Source organism: Hypanus sabinus, chromosome 3 (genome assembly GCF_030144855.1).
Source record: "Hypanus sabinus isolate sHypSab1 chromosome 3, sHypSab1.hap1, whole genome shotgun sequence".
NCBI lineage: Eukaryota > Metazoa > Chordata > Chondrichthyes > Myliobatiformes > Dasyatidae > Hypanus > Hypanus sabinus.
Genome location: NC_082708.1, coordinates 49431665 through 49447332, shown reverse-complemented (window position 1 = coordinate 49447332; position 15668 = coordinate 49431665). Strand labels below are relative to the sequence as shown.

The window sequence follows — 15668 nt, the reverse complement described above, 5'->3', positions numbered from 1 at the left end:
AAATTAAACTCTGTTGTCCTAAGTATGTTGTACAATGTGTCTTTCACATTCTCAGACATTTCATCTATTCGTCTTTGAATAGAGTTGTCACTGTTGTGGTTTTTGTGCCTCGCAAATGACCAAGAGACGCAGAAGATTCTTCAAGAAGGGGTAAACTTTAATTTGCAAATCAAAGCTGAGACAGTCATTGAGCTAGTCGCTGATTGCCCACCGATCTCTGGACGCAGCATTTTTTATAGTATTTGTCCAGTTGTATTAGCATATGTAATCGATCTATAGTTGCATATTACTACCCATACTATTGTTCCTATCAATTGGCTTAATCATGTTCTAATCTACATCTCTTTAGCTACCTCTCATTAACATACCATTGTCTTCTACATTTTTAAGACTTCAGTCTCCTACCAAATTGGGTACCTGTATAGCAAATAATAAACTCACCAGAACTGAGCAATGTTCTTAATCTACATTTCTTTAGCTCTTTAGCTATCTCTCATTAACATACCATTGTCTTCTACATTTTTAAGACTTCAGTCTCCTACCAAATTGGGTACCTGTATAGCAAGTAATAAACTCACCAGAACTGAGCAATGTTCTTAATCTACATTTCTTTAGCTCTTTAGCTACCTCTCATTAACATACCATTGTCTTCTGCATTCCTAGGATTTCATCTTGGGTACATGCATAGCAAGCTGACTACATAGTTTTGGTTACACAGCAAATGATACAAGGTTTATACTCCATAATATTTTTATACTCCAGTATCACTAAGTGGAATTGCTTAAATTATTTGACCTGGTGACTTAGGCAAAACCGTACTCCGAACCTCCCTTACTGCTGGAAGAATCAGTTCTTCTCCCATTGTATGGGGCTTCCCAGGTTTAGAAATGAGCAATGAAATGCATGAAGCAATAAACCATCGTTGTTTTGTTGTGAAGTGCTGGCAAACACGTTTTGAAGTGTTTTTCATTTCTGAAAGATTAAATGAAGTGACTTAAAATAAGCCTGGCAACATCTGTGGAGAAGAGTAAATGGTTGACGTTTTGGACTGAGACCCTTCATCAGGACTGGAAAGGAAGAGAAGTCTCTTTCTCCTCTGACCTCTCTTTCCTTCCAGTCCTGATGACGAGTCTCAGCTCAAACCGTCAACTTGTTTACTCTTTTCCATAGATGCTGCTTGGCCTGCTGAGCTCCTCCAGCATTTTATGTGTGTTGCTTTGGATTTCTAGAATCTGCCAATTTTCTTATGGTTGTGAAAATAAGCCAAGTTCTCATTTGCTTTATCAGAGTATATTCTCTTGAAGTGATCAAGGAGCCTGGACAGTTTTATTGCCTCATCTGAAATTTTTTTTTCAACAACAGACATTCTTCCCTCTCTTCTTCAGCAGCCTCAGACCACCTCTTTGGTTCCTAATTGTAGAAAGTGGGAGCCCTGCTATTCAGTAAGAATCCACCGCCAAAGCCAAAGGACAATAATGAGGACTTCCCAAGAGGTTTGGCGCGTCCACATCTCTGCCAGTGTCCTCCTAAGTGATTATGACTGTTAATCATCTTTCTGGCCAAAATTTATAAACCACTCTGATCATATGACATGTTATCCTAGATCAGGGGTTCCCAACCTGGAGTCGTTGGACCCTTTGGTTAATGGTAGGGGTCCATGGCATTAAAAAAACGTTGATAATAGACATTGTGATGACTCTGGTTTTTAACTAGATATTCCCATATAATCTATAATTTATAGAAGGAAATAGGCAGTTAGGATTTTAAGTCGAAACTCTTCATCTGGACTCTCCAGGTGATTCCAAGTGAGAGGTCTTGACCCAAAACATTAACTGTCCATTTATATGCATAGATGCTGCTTAACTCACTATGTTCCTTTAGTTGTTTTATGTGTTGCTCCAGATTCCAGCATCTTCTGTATCTTGTGCCTCCAATCCATAGTTTTGTATGTGCGTTTATGGTGGAGACTGTGCAAGGATATTTTTAGGGGCTCAAGGAGAAGGCATGTGTACATTGTATTTCTTTAAAAGGAAAGGTTCCTTGCTCAGTTTTCATTATTTCAACTATGATAGATAAGTAATTTAATTCATAAGTTTCAGTATGAATGGTGGAAGTTCCTCTGGTCATATTTTTAAAAAAGTGTAGCTAGGTATGTTAATAGACTTGATTTGAACAAACGCTTCTGTAATTTCTTCAGATGATCCAGCATCCAGTGTCCTTGTGAAACTGGTTGTAAATCTCCTACAGCTGTGTAAGTCTGCTATCTGTCACCCTGCTGGAAAAGATATATTAGGTAAGTGTTTCATCAGCCGAAGATTCAAAGAGTGATGTGGAGGGGAGGGGGTATTGTTCCCTGTTGATGGGCTTCAAGGAGAACCATACACGAGCACAGTATTAGAGATCTAGAAGCTCTGTTGTTCAGAAGTGACACTTCAAATTTACTGACCAATTTTGATGTATACTATTTTAAAAATTGGAATATGGCACTAATTTGTTCCTATAAACGGCAATTTTAGAACTTGAAATGGTCCTTTATTCAGTTTGATTAACACATACTGTGGACTCCTAGATTGTGTACTGGAGCCAACAATCTGGAAATGTTTAAGGAACCATTGGACATTGCTAAGTTTTTTTGGGGGTCTTTCAAAACAAGTAAACTAACATCATTGTAACGTTCTCCTTCGGGTGTAACGAACGCCGAATTTAACGTCCGGATAAACCACAGCCAATGCAAACCAGATCGCAGTAAGATTAACCATTTACTGTTCACTCTTTACATTAACATATGGTGAAAACTGTTGATAAAACAATACAAGATTGATACAGTATTTGTTCCTTCCTTAATATCACATTTCCAGTGTAAATACTTGCAAAGGTGACTATAACTACATTACACTAAGGTGCAGTATACAGGGAGAGTTTACCTGCTCCATTGACTACTTTAAATACACTTCCATGCAAACTATCCGCGACTCTTTAACTAACGAAAGCATAAACATTATCTACCGTCGTTACTTCTAACAGGATCGGCATTAACATCTTAGTTCAATATATCGATTATCTATTAACTTACAGCGTTGCTCTCACTGTGATTTCTCATGCCTGCAAAACTGCTTCTGCTCAGGTGAGCCTCGTGGAAAGCCCCCACCCTCGCGCTAATTTCAAACCGGTGTTTTCCCACAAGACGCGGCGAAACCGGATGTGACGTCATCGCATGCCGATATATTTTACATGCAATGAATATACTTTAAACACTCCTAATTCTAACTAGAAAATACTATTGAATGAATTACTAAGCGAAAATATTATAAACTAAATAACTGTCGTAAAGACAGCACAATCATAAAGCAACAACTTTATTTATGTAATGCCTTTAACATAGTAGTATTCCAAAAGCACATCACAGGAGCACAACCCAGCTAAGCTCAAAAAATGAAGATAGATTGGGATTCAAAGTGTAGAATATGTGCCACATGATGGAAAATCCAGCCTGATCTAATGGAATGTTCAGTTGTTTCAAGAGCCCTGCCTGAAAGTTTAAATAATTTCACTTCAATTCTTCCTTAAGTTAGTTGGTATAATAAAATTAAGGATGATTAACTCAAAGCCAATTCTGCTTGTGATGGCTGCTGCAGAGGATCATGTGTTTTGAAAACCAGGATTTGTATGCAGCTAATCACCTTTTCCCTTGAAGATGTTACATTACCAGGTCAGGGAGGTACAATATTGTGTCCACTGTTGCTAGGATATTCTGATATTCTATCCCTTATGAAAAATTGTAATGCAGTTTATTGGCTGATCTGGATTGTTTAGTTTGTAATCACATTAAGCATATTTGAATATATCCTTTACATTTACATTCATTCTGTGATTTCAGAAGCTGCAGGAAAGTGCTTAGGAGAAATGGGTCCAATTGACTTTTCCACTATTGCTTTACAACATAAGAAAGATGAATTTCATTTCAAGGAAATGGAACTGTTGAAAGAAAATGATTTTAAATTGGTTTTCATTCTTCTAAGTGTAATTAATAATGCTCTCATTGATCAATGGTAAGTTTTTACATACTTAGAGAAGCTAAAAACAAATCTGTTTGGGTAGCCTCCAACGTGATGGCATGAACATCAAGTTCTCTAACTTCCGGTAATTTCTTCCCCCCCCCCCCTCCCCCCCTCCGTCTTCCTTTTTCAGTTTGTTATTCTGTTTACCCTTACACTTTCTCATGTGTCACCTCCCTCTGGTTTCTCTCCTCCCGTTTTTTTTCCCATGGTCTACTATCCTCTCCTATTAGATTCCTTCTTCAGCCTTTTGCCTCTTTTACCTATCCCCACTGACCTACCTTCCCACTCACATAGTTTCACCTATAACCTGCCAGCTTGTAATCCTTCCCCTCCCCTTTCTGCTGCCTTCCTTTCCAGTTCTGTTGAAGTTATCGACTCAATGTCAACTGTTTATTCCCCTCTGGAGATGCTGCCTGACTTGTTGAGTTCCTCCAGCATTTGTGTTGCTCTTGCAGATCTCTAAACTATTTGCTTTATAGCCTGCAAAACATGCAATAACTATTTTACTGAATTTTTATGAATTATTGTCTTTATTGTGCAGAATATTACTAAAATTTTATACCGTTCTGTAGAATCATATCAGCAAGAAGCATAGAATATCTTTAAGATTTAAGATCTTTAACAATTAATTTTATTTGTCATGACCACGTGGGTATCCTCCAATATTCCAAAAAGACATACAGATACAGAATTAGAATCAGGTTTAATATCAGTGGCATATGTCATGAAATTTGTTGTTTTGCAGTAGCAGTACATTGCAATACATGATAAAAAAAATACATAAACTAGAAATATGTGTACAAAATTAAATATGAAGTGCAAAAAGAGAGCACAAAAAAAATGAGATAAGAGTACATGGATTCATTGTACACTCAGGGATCTAATGGTGGAGGAGAAGAAGATGTTCCTAAAGTGTTGAGTGTGTGTCTTCAGGCTCCTGTAACTCCTCCTTGATGATAGCAATGAAAAGAAGGCATGTCCAGACTGATGAAGGTCCTTAATGACCGATGCTGCCTTCTGAGGCAACACCTTTTAAAGATGTCCTCAATGCTGCAGAGGCTAGTGCCCATGATGGAGCTGGCTGAATTTGTAATTTCTTCTGATCCTGTGCAGTGGCTCCTCCATATCAAAAGTTGATGCAACTAGTTAAAATGCTCTTCACAATACATTTACAGAAATTTGCAACAGTTTTTGGTGACATACCAAGTCTTCTCAAATTCTTACTAAAGTATAGCCGTTGTCATGCCTTCTTTGTAATTGTATCAGTATTTTGGGCCCAGGGTAGATCTTCAGAGATGTTGACACAGATCAGATCACCCTTTCCACTGCTGATCCTCCAATGAGGATTGGTGTGTGTTCCCTCGACTTCCCCTTCCCGAAATCCACAACCAATTCCTTGGTCTGACGTTGAGTGCATGGTTGTTGTGATAACACTCAAACAGCTGATCCATCTCACTCCTGTATGCTTTCTTGTTACCATATGAAATTTTGCTAACAGTTGTGTCACCAGCAAATTTATAGTGTTTGAGGTGTGCCTAACCACACAGTCATGGATGTAAAGAAAGAAGAGCAGTGGGCTTAACACACATCCTTGAGGTGCAGCAGTATTGTTTGTCAGTGAGGAGATGTTATTTCTAATCTGCACTGACTGTGGTCTCCCCATGAGGAAGTCAAGGATCCAGTTGCATAGGGTTACGGTTAGGATGGTGAGTTGTGGGCACGTTACGATGGCACTGGAGACAAATAATAGGCTTGCTTGTACATGATTCTATTTAACAATTTATAGTGTGAATCCATGTATATGTAATTTTACTTCCAAGGCAAAGTCTTGATTTTCCATTGTGGATTTTCTGTTGTAACTATTCACCCAGTGTTAGAAATAGTCATCTGGAACTCTTATTTAGTTAGCTTTTAATGATGCCCTAATTCTCTAGCACACAATTATTAAAATGTCATCTACCATATTGGTAAAGGACGAAACATAATAGATTGCATCTTTTGCTTAAGGCCCTAAATGAATAATATAACTTGAAAACCAACAGCAGCTTGACTGGAAAGTAATTCTGTGTTGCATACTCAAAGAATGCAGTCTTTAGTTGGCCATAGTTTCATGTTGGTTAAGGTTATTAAGGGATCAATATGCCTTCTACTCTAAGGCAGAAAATGAAATTCACTGAAGTTTGGAATTTTTTAAAGACTTAGTAAAAAAATCCAATTTGTTCTCTAAATGTGGGTGATACCAACATTGGTGGGTTTGCTCTGAGATTTCGTGGTGGTGAAATATTTGTTGTAGCTTTGATTCATGTCAATGTCAAAGCCTGTCAATCTTATAGCCTCCTCACTTCACAGAGATTTCCAGCTTATTGTGGCATTTGCTAATTACCTATATTTATAGAAAGAAAAAAATTGCACAACAGTAATTTATTTTGGCTTACTGAGGATGATTTGGTTAGCTTAATCTCTTTAAAACTAGGCTTCCTTTTTAAAAATATTGCCTGACTAATGACTAATGAGACATTGTTAATATATGATTCAACGTGCTGAAGCAAAATGGTTTTAATTCGCATTGTGCATCACTTTGGAATTTCAACCTTACCATTTAGGAGGGATTAGGCAGAACAGAGTCTAGCCTTTTATGTTTTTATTCTCCTTTCAACCAAAACTCAATAACTTGGTGAACCTTAAGTGATCTTCCTCACCAATCTGAGGAGCTACTTAAGTATCATTCTGTAGAACTTTAGAATCAAACACCAAAGTTCTGTACCATGGAAGCAAATTTAGATTTTCCTTTCTGCACTTGGTCTGTTGCCAATTTAAAGCATAATTCTTGCAGGCAAAGGGAATTGGAGGGACAGTCAGCTCAGAGCAATGCAGGTCTAAACTTGCCAGCCATCCAGTTCCAAATGAGTGATAAAATGTCCAAAATACATTGCAGTTCCATCAAAAGAAGGTCATGAGTACTTTCTCAGGAGCTATTAGTTTAGGCACTGAGTAAGGGAAAAGAAAGGTTACTTAAATGCATTTTATATTATGTCTAAGGATGTAATGTCTGCTTTCACATTATATGCCTTCCTGTTCTTTTCTGCCAGTATTGATGTTCGCTATGCAGCTGCTAAATGTGCAAAGAATGTACTCGCTACTCAAGCAGGCTACCAGTTCTGGGAGTTGAGTAAGAAAAATCCCAGTGGTCCAGATCCCATGCTAATGTATTTGCAACCGTTCCGAACACCCAGAAAGAAGGTAATTATCATTCAGCTTCATATATGTTAGTAAAATCAGAACAATGATCTGATCTGAAGCAAAATGTTATCTGATAAACTGATGACAGCTCCACCACCAAGCTTTTTTAAGTATCATTTTATTGGTTTTCCCATAGCCTGCATCAAACTGTCTATAATTTTCTGATTGAATTGTTTTCAATAGTTATTTGTATTAATCTTTTTCATGTGTTAAAAATGTCTAGTCTTCCTGTGTGACTCTAGTACTAATCTAAGATTAAATTCTCCTTTCTCAGTTTTCCTTTTAAACAATTGTAAAGGATGAAAGGATTTTTTTCAGTTTTGAATACTCTCTAAACAGAAAGATTTTTTTTTAAATAACTTTATCCACTACATCAAGCATTAGCCATTGGTTCTATAGTGCACTTTTTCTATGGTATCAATATCCCTTCTTTAAAAGGGCACTTAAGATGCAGGTATTATTCCAGTAATGATCTGTGAGGTTCTTATGCCAATTTATCATGCAAATTTTGTTCTCAATATCCTACTATAGAACTCCCACGATCCTTTTGCAGCATTTTGGTGTTTTTCCACATAGGTTCTCATAAACTTAAAAAATATATTTTGTCAACACGAGTGAATCTGCAGATGCTGGAAATAAATAAAAACACAAAATGCTGGCAGAACTCAGCAGGCCAGACAGCATCTATGGGAGGAGGTAGTGACGACGTTTCGGGCTGAAACCCTTCATCAGGAGTGAAATAACATGGGATGGTCGAGGGGGGATAAGAACTGGGGGGAGGGATGAAGTAGAGAGCTGGGAAGTGATAGGCTGAAGGGAAATGAGCTGGGAGAAGGTGGAGAATTATGGGAAATAATAGAAAAATAAAGGTAGGGCTGGGGGGAGATTATAGTGAGGGGGGAAAACGAGAGAGAAAGAGAACCAGACTAAAATTATAGATAGGGATGTCTTCTAATTAATCCTTGTTGCATTTTGCTAATGCACCATTGTCTTCTTTGAAAACCAATTGAAACTTGTTTTCACATCTTAAATATTGATCATGAGTAAAGTAGTGGAAGGCTGCTTGTTGCCATAATGTAACAGCCTACAGTAATTTTAACTCAAGTATAACCTGTTCCAAAGCAAACATTCGTGATACTATTCTTACAAAATCTATAAAATGATTGTGTGAATCATTTCAAATTTCAACTTCTGCTTAAAATAGTTGAATATAAACTGGTAGTTTTTTGAATTAATGGTTTATAAACCATTTTGTAAATCTATCATTTGTTGACGTAGGCTTCTGGGTTGCCGGCAGATAGCACATCCAATTCTTCTGAAAAGCTTGATGATGGCTGTTTATGGATACCTCAGGGTGCAAACCATGACACATGGGTAAAAACACTGACCTGTGCACTATTAGACAGTGGAGGTGTGAAAAGTGAAGTTCTTCAGTTAATAAAGCCACTGTGTGAGGTAATCTGAATCTTGGTGATTATTTTGTGCCTTTGTGTGAAATGTATATTTAATTTTCATCAATGCATAATTAGTGGAATAATAAGCAAAAGATGATTTTGTAACTCAGTTAATATGAATGAGGGTTACACCCTCGTTGTTTTGCCACCCTGAGTTTATTAGCTTCTGGGCAAACAGCTACCTTTAAGGCTGAGGTCGAAGAAATGCTGGCAAAAATTATTAATAGGGGCATTGGTCAATAGGTTTATTCACAAAATACACCAATTAGATCACCAGAAAAGGATGCCCAGTTAATCACCGGTCAGATTGACATGAGACCATGCATCTTTTGGTAATAAAGATTTTATTTGTGTCTGTTTCTGATTCAACCATTAATGCTGATGAACTTCCTGAGAATTTAGGTAATCAGGAGAGTTTATCTCAGTTCAAATAACCAGCTCACTAAAACATACTGATGAGAGCAGCAAGTTGGTTTACACAAAGTATACAGCAGATGCTGTGGTCAGATCAAGAAGTACAAACAAGCTGGATGAACTCAGCAGGTCAGACAGCATCTGTTGAAATGAGCAGTCAACATTTCGGGCTGAGACCCTTTGGCAGTTGGTTTAGTTCGTCAGTCTTCCTCCAAGTCATTTCTCTGATTAAGCTAGTTATACTCACCAGCAAGATAGTCAACGAATTAACATACTCTTTTCATAAGACACTGATAGACAACTTCACAGTTCATTTTTCTCAAAGAGACTCTTGATGGAGAAGTGAACTCTGAGATACATGCTTTTCTGGTCTAGGTCTGTGGTCAGTAGAAAGGTGTCTTGTTTAAACTAAGTATTTGAGCCAGACTTGTAAATTGTGGCACCTTGACCCCATAGACTAGTGGTCACCAACCTTTTTAAGCCCAAAATCCCCTACTTCGGCCTTAGTGAAAGGCGAGATCAGCCCTAAAACAATTAGTTACACGCATGCACACCGGGGCAGAAAAGACCGGAAGTAAAACCCCACAACCCGGAAGTAGAAATGATATATGAACACCAGGGGTACCCACCCTTTTTTGCATCGCAGACTGGTTTAATATTGACAGTATTCTTGCGGACCAGCCGACGGAGGCGGGGGGTTGTTAATCACAACCAGAATACAGCGATACTCGACGCAGGTTCCTTATATCCAGTCTATTACACAACTTAGTTTATGTGGCTCTCAGCACTTAGCTTCTGTCCTGCTTTTTTTTCCGCTCAAAAAACTCTACGGGTTTGTGTTGAAGTGCAGGGTGCTTAGACTCAGGGTACTGAAGCAGTTTTGAGGGTTTCATTGCCTCATTAGACAGTCTCCCGGCCCAAACTCCAGCCTCCCGCCCGCCAGCTGCCTTGGTCAGTGTGGTTAGTCATGGCTGGGGTGAGAGGACAAGGTCGGGGCCGCGGCGGTCGCAGTCCGGAGAGAGCGGCTGGCCGACCGAGCAAGGAGTGCGACAGGAGGGGCTGCTGGTTTGAGTGCTGCCATCGGAGAGGCCGCTAGTTTGAGTAACCATTGTCAGCCCACTGGTTTGAGTCGCTGCCCTTGGAGGGGCCGCTGGTTTTGACTCACTGCCCTCAGAGGGGCTGATAGGTCGTGATGCTCTCAGAGATGTTATCAAAATTCTGAGATTTATTGATTGAACTGTAGTTCAAAGTTAATATTGGCTTCTCTCAATACTATGTGTTATTTTTTTCATGTTCTCGCCCATTCTTTCTTGTTGCCGATTGGTGGGTTGGCGGATTGGTGATCTGTTAGTTTCTGTGTGAGGGAGGGGTTGGTGGGGGTTTGGGGTTTGCGAGTTTTTGTTTCTTTTTCTTTATCTTTTTGTCCAGGAGGGGGATTGATGTCTTTCTTACAACTACTTATATGGTTTTCAGTAATCTATGGCTACCTGGAGAAGAGACAAATTTCAGAGTTATATTCTGCATAATTTGATAATAAAATGAACCTTTGAACCTTTAATAAATATCAACAAGAGACCATTGCAATAAGGATATTCAGTGTACATGTGCTTTTATACAACAGTGGTTCCTCACTTCTGAGAGAAGTAGCTGACATTCTTAAATCACTGTGCTGTCTTGTATATTAATGCCATTACATAATTCTGAAGTGATTAAGAGGCAAGATTGTGGCGGTGACAAAATTAGTAAACCATAATACTGAGAAAACTCAACTAATATTGTTTTCTGTTCAGCCTGAGTAGTCTGCACTCTAAACAGATTATTAAATATTTATGTACATTAATCAGTGTTGTTTTGGAACTTCAATACAGTCGGCCCTCCTTATCCGCAGGTTTCGCATGCGCAGATTCAACCAACCGCGGATCGGGAAAACCCGGAAGCTCTCTCTCCAGCACTTGTTGTTTGAACATGTACAGATTTTTTTTCTTGTCATTATTCCCTAAAGAATACAATATAACAATTGTTTACTTAGCATTTACATTGTATTTGATATTATAAGTAATCTAGAGATGATTTAAAGTATACGGGAGGATGTGCATAGGTTACTGTGGATTGGGAATCAAAAAAACTGCAAGTTCTCTAAGTGGGAGCAGATACATCTGGTATTATTTAGCGTCAGTTAATCGAACATTTGTCTTAGTATGTAGTATATATTTTAACTTTGTATGCATATAAAACACTTAAGAAACATATGTATTTCAATAATTAAACCACTGCGTTGCTTAGTAATAATTGTAGCTTTCATCAGGGCAAGGCCTTCACATGCTCCATTATTCTCACTTTATCCTTTAGAATTGTTCCGATCATTGACCAACTGTAGTCTAACGCTTTTCCAATGACCGATAGTGCTTCACCTCTTTCCGCTCGCTTTATTATTTCCACTTTATTTTCAATCGAGGTCCTTTTCCGGAACAGAAACACTGCGGGTGGCAGGTCCCGAGCTCCGCCAGGTCCTAAGGTCTACCGACTTGAATATTTGCATTTTTTGGTATGGGGGGGGGGGTCCCGGAACCAATCCCCCGCGGATAAGGAGGGCCGACTGTACTGACCCAAAACTCGCAACTCTAATATCATGACTGTTCTACTGAGTGCCCCAGTTACCAAATGTATACCCAGTTTTTTTGGAATTTCATTGCTGCTCAGTGACTTAATTAACAAAACCTGTACTTTGTTCTATATTTATTATAGATTTAACAAAACCAAGAAATTGCAGTTTCCTATTTGAAAACTAATATTTTGAAAGATACAGTTAGCACTGAGTTCTGAACTTTTAAAAAATTATCTGCAGATTTATGCTTCATAGATTAAAATTTTGAATTTGATTTTGTTAATGGTTGTTAACTTATTTCCTCAGGTGAAAGCTGACTTTTGCCAGATGATCCTACCATACTTGATCCATGACATTCTCCTTCCTGGCGATAATAATTGCAGGCAGGAGTTGTTATCTAACCACATTCAAAGTTTCTTCAGTATGTGCTGTAGAACAGGATCAACCTCTAGCCGATCCACTACACCAGCTATGGACTCAGGTAAATAGATTTGGGATGAGTTTGCTACAAAAGGTATTTCAATAATACTTGAATCAGTTTAAAATATTTTAGAAAGTAAACTGATGCCTGTAGGAACCGTTGGATAATTAACTAATAATGCCAGCCCCCTTGTTATTTTGAGTCAAAGAAAACCACAGAACATAAGCGGGCCCTTTTAGTCCATGCTGAATTCTTAATCTACCTAGTCCCATCAAGCTGCCCCCAAGTCATAACCTTGTATATCCCTCCAATCCATTTATTTATTTCAAATTTCTTTTAAATGTCTAGTGTCACACAACCTCAGTGGAAAAATCCTGCTTGCATTTATCCTATCTATAACTCGATGATTTTGAAAATCTCTATCAAATCTCCCCTCAGTTTCCTGCACTTTAAGGAATAAAATCCCAAACTGTTCAACCTTTCCCTATGACTCAGGTCCTCAAATCCTGGTAATATTCTTATAAATTTTGTCAGCACTCTTTCATTCTTACTGACTTCATTCCTATAGGTACTATAGGTGACCAAAACTACCCACAATACTCTATGTTAGGCCTCACCAATCTCTTATGCAATTTCAACATAGCAACCCAACTCCTGTACTCAATACTTTGATTTATGAAGGCCAATGTGCCAAACCTTTATGACCTTATCTACCCTGTGACACAACTTTCAAAGAATTATGGATCTGTATTCCCAATTCCCTCTGTTCTGGCACACTCCTTGGTGCCCTACTGCTCAGCATGTAAGTTCAATCCTGGTTTGTCCTTCCAAAGTGCAACACCTCACACTTGCCTGCATTAAATTCCATCTGTCATTTATCAGCCCATTTTTCCAGCTGGTCCAGATCCCACTGCAAACTTCCTTGCAATCATCTACACCCCCAATCTTGGTGCAAAATCCGCAAATTTGTTGATCCATTTTAATACATTATCATCCAGGTCATTGATACAGGTGACAAACAGCAATGGACCTAGCACCGATCCCTGCAGCACACCAGTAGTCTCAGACCTCCAGTCAGACAGACAGCCATCTACCACCACTCTCTGGCTTCTCCTGCGAAGCCAATGTCTAATCCTTTTTACTGCCTTATCTTAAATGCCATGTGACCGAACATTCTTGACCAACCTCCCATTCAGAAACTTGTTATACTGTATCTGTAGAAGCCTTTGGGATTCTCCATCACTTTGTCTGCTAGAGCAATCTCAGATCTTTTAGCCCTCCAGATTTACTTCTTAAGTGTTCTCTTCCATTTCTTATACTCCTCAAGTACCTCATTTGTTCCTGCCTGCCTATACCTGCGAAGCATCTTTTTCTTCTTCTTAACATAAAGCTAAGCAACCAATCCATTGCAGACTTTCATGCAAAAAGTTCATCTTGAGCCTGTTCAAAGTTTTTTTCAAGGAAAGCCTGTATCACTGCTGTCTACTGGGTATTCCAAGTCTAGAATTGCAATTGGCAGAAGGAGCACAACATCACACACATTGTCCATGTATGTCATCAGGTATATGTTAGCTCACCTGTGGGAGAATGTATAGTTCTCATATTAGCCTACTCAATTACTTCAGAAACCACAAGTTCGTGGAAGCAAGTGATCCTTGATCTCCAGGACTGCATAAGAAGAAACTGCTGCCTCTATGTTAAAGGATGTAGAACTTCTCTCCTTGGCTTCACATTTTGCATTATTTTGCCAGGACAGATACATTTCCCAAAGGTGATGCAATGGTCCACCTCAACAGTTACCTCAAAACAGAAATGTTCCCTTTACTTTCGCACTTACAGTATTATTTTCAAGACCACTTATTAAGTCATCAACAAAGTAACTATTCCTCTAAAAGCAGTCCTTTCTGATTAAATATACAAAAATATAGTTTATAAAATCCTCAGTCTTTTTACATTTCTGTTGTGAATATTCTGTCTTGTATATTGATGTAATACCTATCCCTCTGCTCCACCAAATTTGTACTTCATGGTGACTCCAGCTGTTGAAGTTCCTGCAGGGAGAATACAGTAGAGGCAGTCATTTAACACTTATCTTTCCCTTTCAATTGTGGCTAAAGCACCATAAGCTATTTAGATGTTGGGGTCTTCATTGCCTTCAAATGTTTGTGGCTTGGCCCTGTCATTATCACCAGATATATCTGATAATAATATTTCTAAATGGCTGTAAACTGCTGTGAGTACAATCCATTTGTTGTGAAAGGTGTTGCAACTTATATTAGGCTTTTCTATATTTCTATTTGCTTAACCTGTTTTATTACTTTTTTAGAAACAGACAGCCTTCCCCAGGGATATATGGATAAAGCCTCTCGGCGCACAATGCTGGCGGTGGTCGATTACTTACGCAAGCAAAAAAGGTCTCAACAAAATTAGTTCACGTTCTTTTAACTTAGGAAGCAGGAAATACTAAAATGACACAACAGGTCATTCTCCATCTGAAGAAGAGAAGTTCATCAGCAAAAACGCTACAACTCATAAGAAATCCAGTTCCTTACGAGATTCAATGAATGGCTGTGGCAGAAGTATTAAACTGAATTGATTTCTCAGATTGTTACCGGAATGAATTACCACAATGTCAAATCACAGTGATTTTGATTTGATGTTGCCATCAATGCCATCACATTCTCTGAGTTAATAACAACTTAATTGAGTTAGTTTTATTTTAAATGTTTGATATGAAGACTTCATGAGAAGCTGTTTTATTAATTTGATGTTTTCTTATTCTAGACATCAGCTGAGCACTGTTTGGGATGACAACTTCTGGCTAGATCTGAATTACCTGGAGGTTGCTTTGACAGCCCAGTCATGTGCAGCTCATTTTACAGCCTTGCTTTATGCAGAAATCTATGCAGATAAAATCAGATCTGAAGAAGAAGAGTTGAAACGGTACTGATTTTAAGTTGTAGGAAGTAATACAAAGTCATTAATTAGTATGATTAAAGCTGTGTCCATGTCAAAAGTAACAATTTATCTTAAATATAAAATAACACCATCTTAAACTTTACCGTAGTGTGCAAAGGCTTCGCTCAATCGATGTTGTTTGAAACAAATATAGATATTTTGATTGGCAGCTTTCTGTTTTGATTTGGCATCTATTTAAATTCATCTGGATTCCCTTCTGAGTGTATGGTCTCAGAGCCGCAAGTGGATAACTGATGCTAATGCAATTTTCCTGCTATACACTGTACAGTAGACAATTAAAGGATAATAGTTTAAGATTCTGAACAAATGATTACTGAATCAGTTTGGTCTTCTTTGTTCTCTTTGTCAACAACTAAGGGAGAATTTAAAAGTGCAGAAGCAGGCAATTTTATTCAGCTTGTTAACTGAATGTAAGGCAGAGAGACATAGATAGAGTAGACAGTACCTTTTTGCTAGGGTTGAAATGTCTCATGCCAGAGGGCATGCATTTCAGGTGA

At 38.4% G+C, this 15668-nt stretch overlaps 1 protein-coding gene across 8 annotated transcripts in view; it reads left to right on the top strand.

Moving 5' to 3' along the window:
• Window positions 1-15668, top strand: part of atm (ATM serine/threonine kinase) — a 179380-nt gene that overhangs the window by 90039 nt on the left and 73673 nt on the right. For 5 of the 8 annotated variants that reach the window (XM_059964267.1, XM_059964266.1, XM_059964269.1 and 2 more), the window contains 7 exons: window positions 2198-2293; window positions 3878-4049; window positions 7148-7298; window positions 8577-8753; window positions 12078-12252; window positions 14519-14606; window positions 14977-15135. In XM_059964267.1, coding sequence (XP_059820250.1) covers window positions 2198-2293; window positions 3878-4049; window positions 7148-7298; window positions 8577-8753; window positions 12078-12252; window positions 14519-14606; window positions 14977-15135 — 1018 coding nt within the window. Of the gene's footprint in view, window positions 1-2197; window positions 2294-3075; window positions 3551-3877; window positions 4050-7147; window positions 7299-8576; window positions 8754-11054; window positions 11134-12077; window positions 12253-14518; window positions 14607-14976; window positions 15136-15668 lie in introns of those variants that run through there. The other 3 variants (XM_059964271.1, XM_059964273.1, XM_059964272.1) reach the window with 3 other exon arrangements.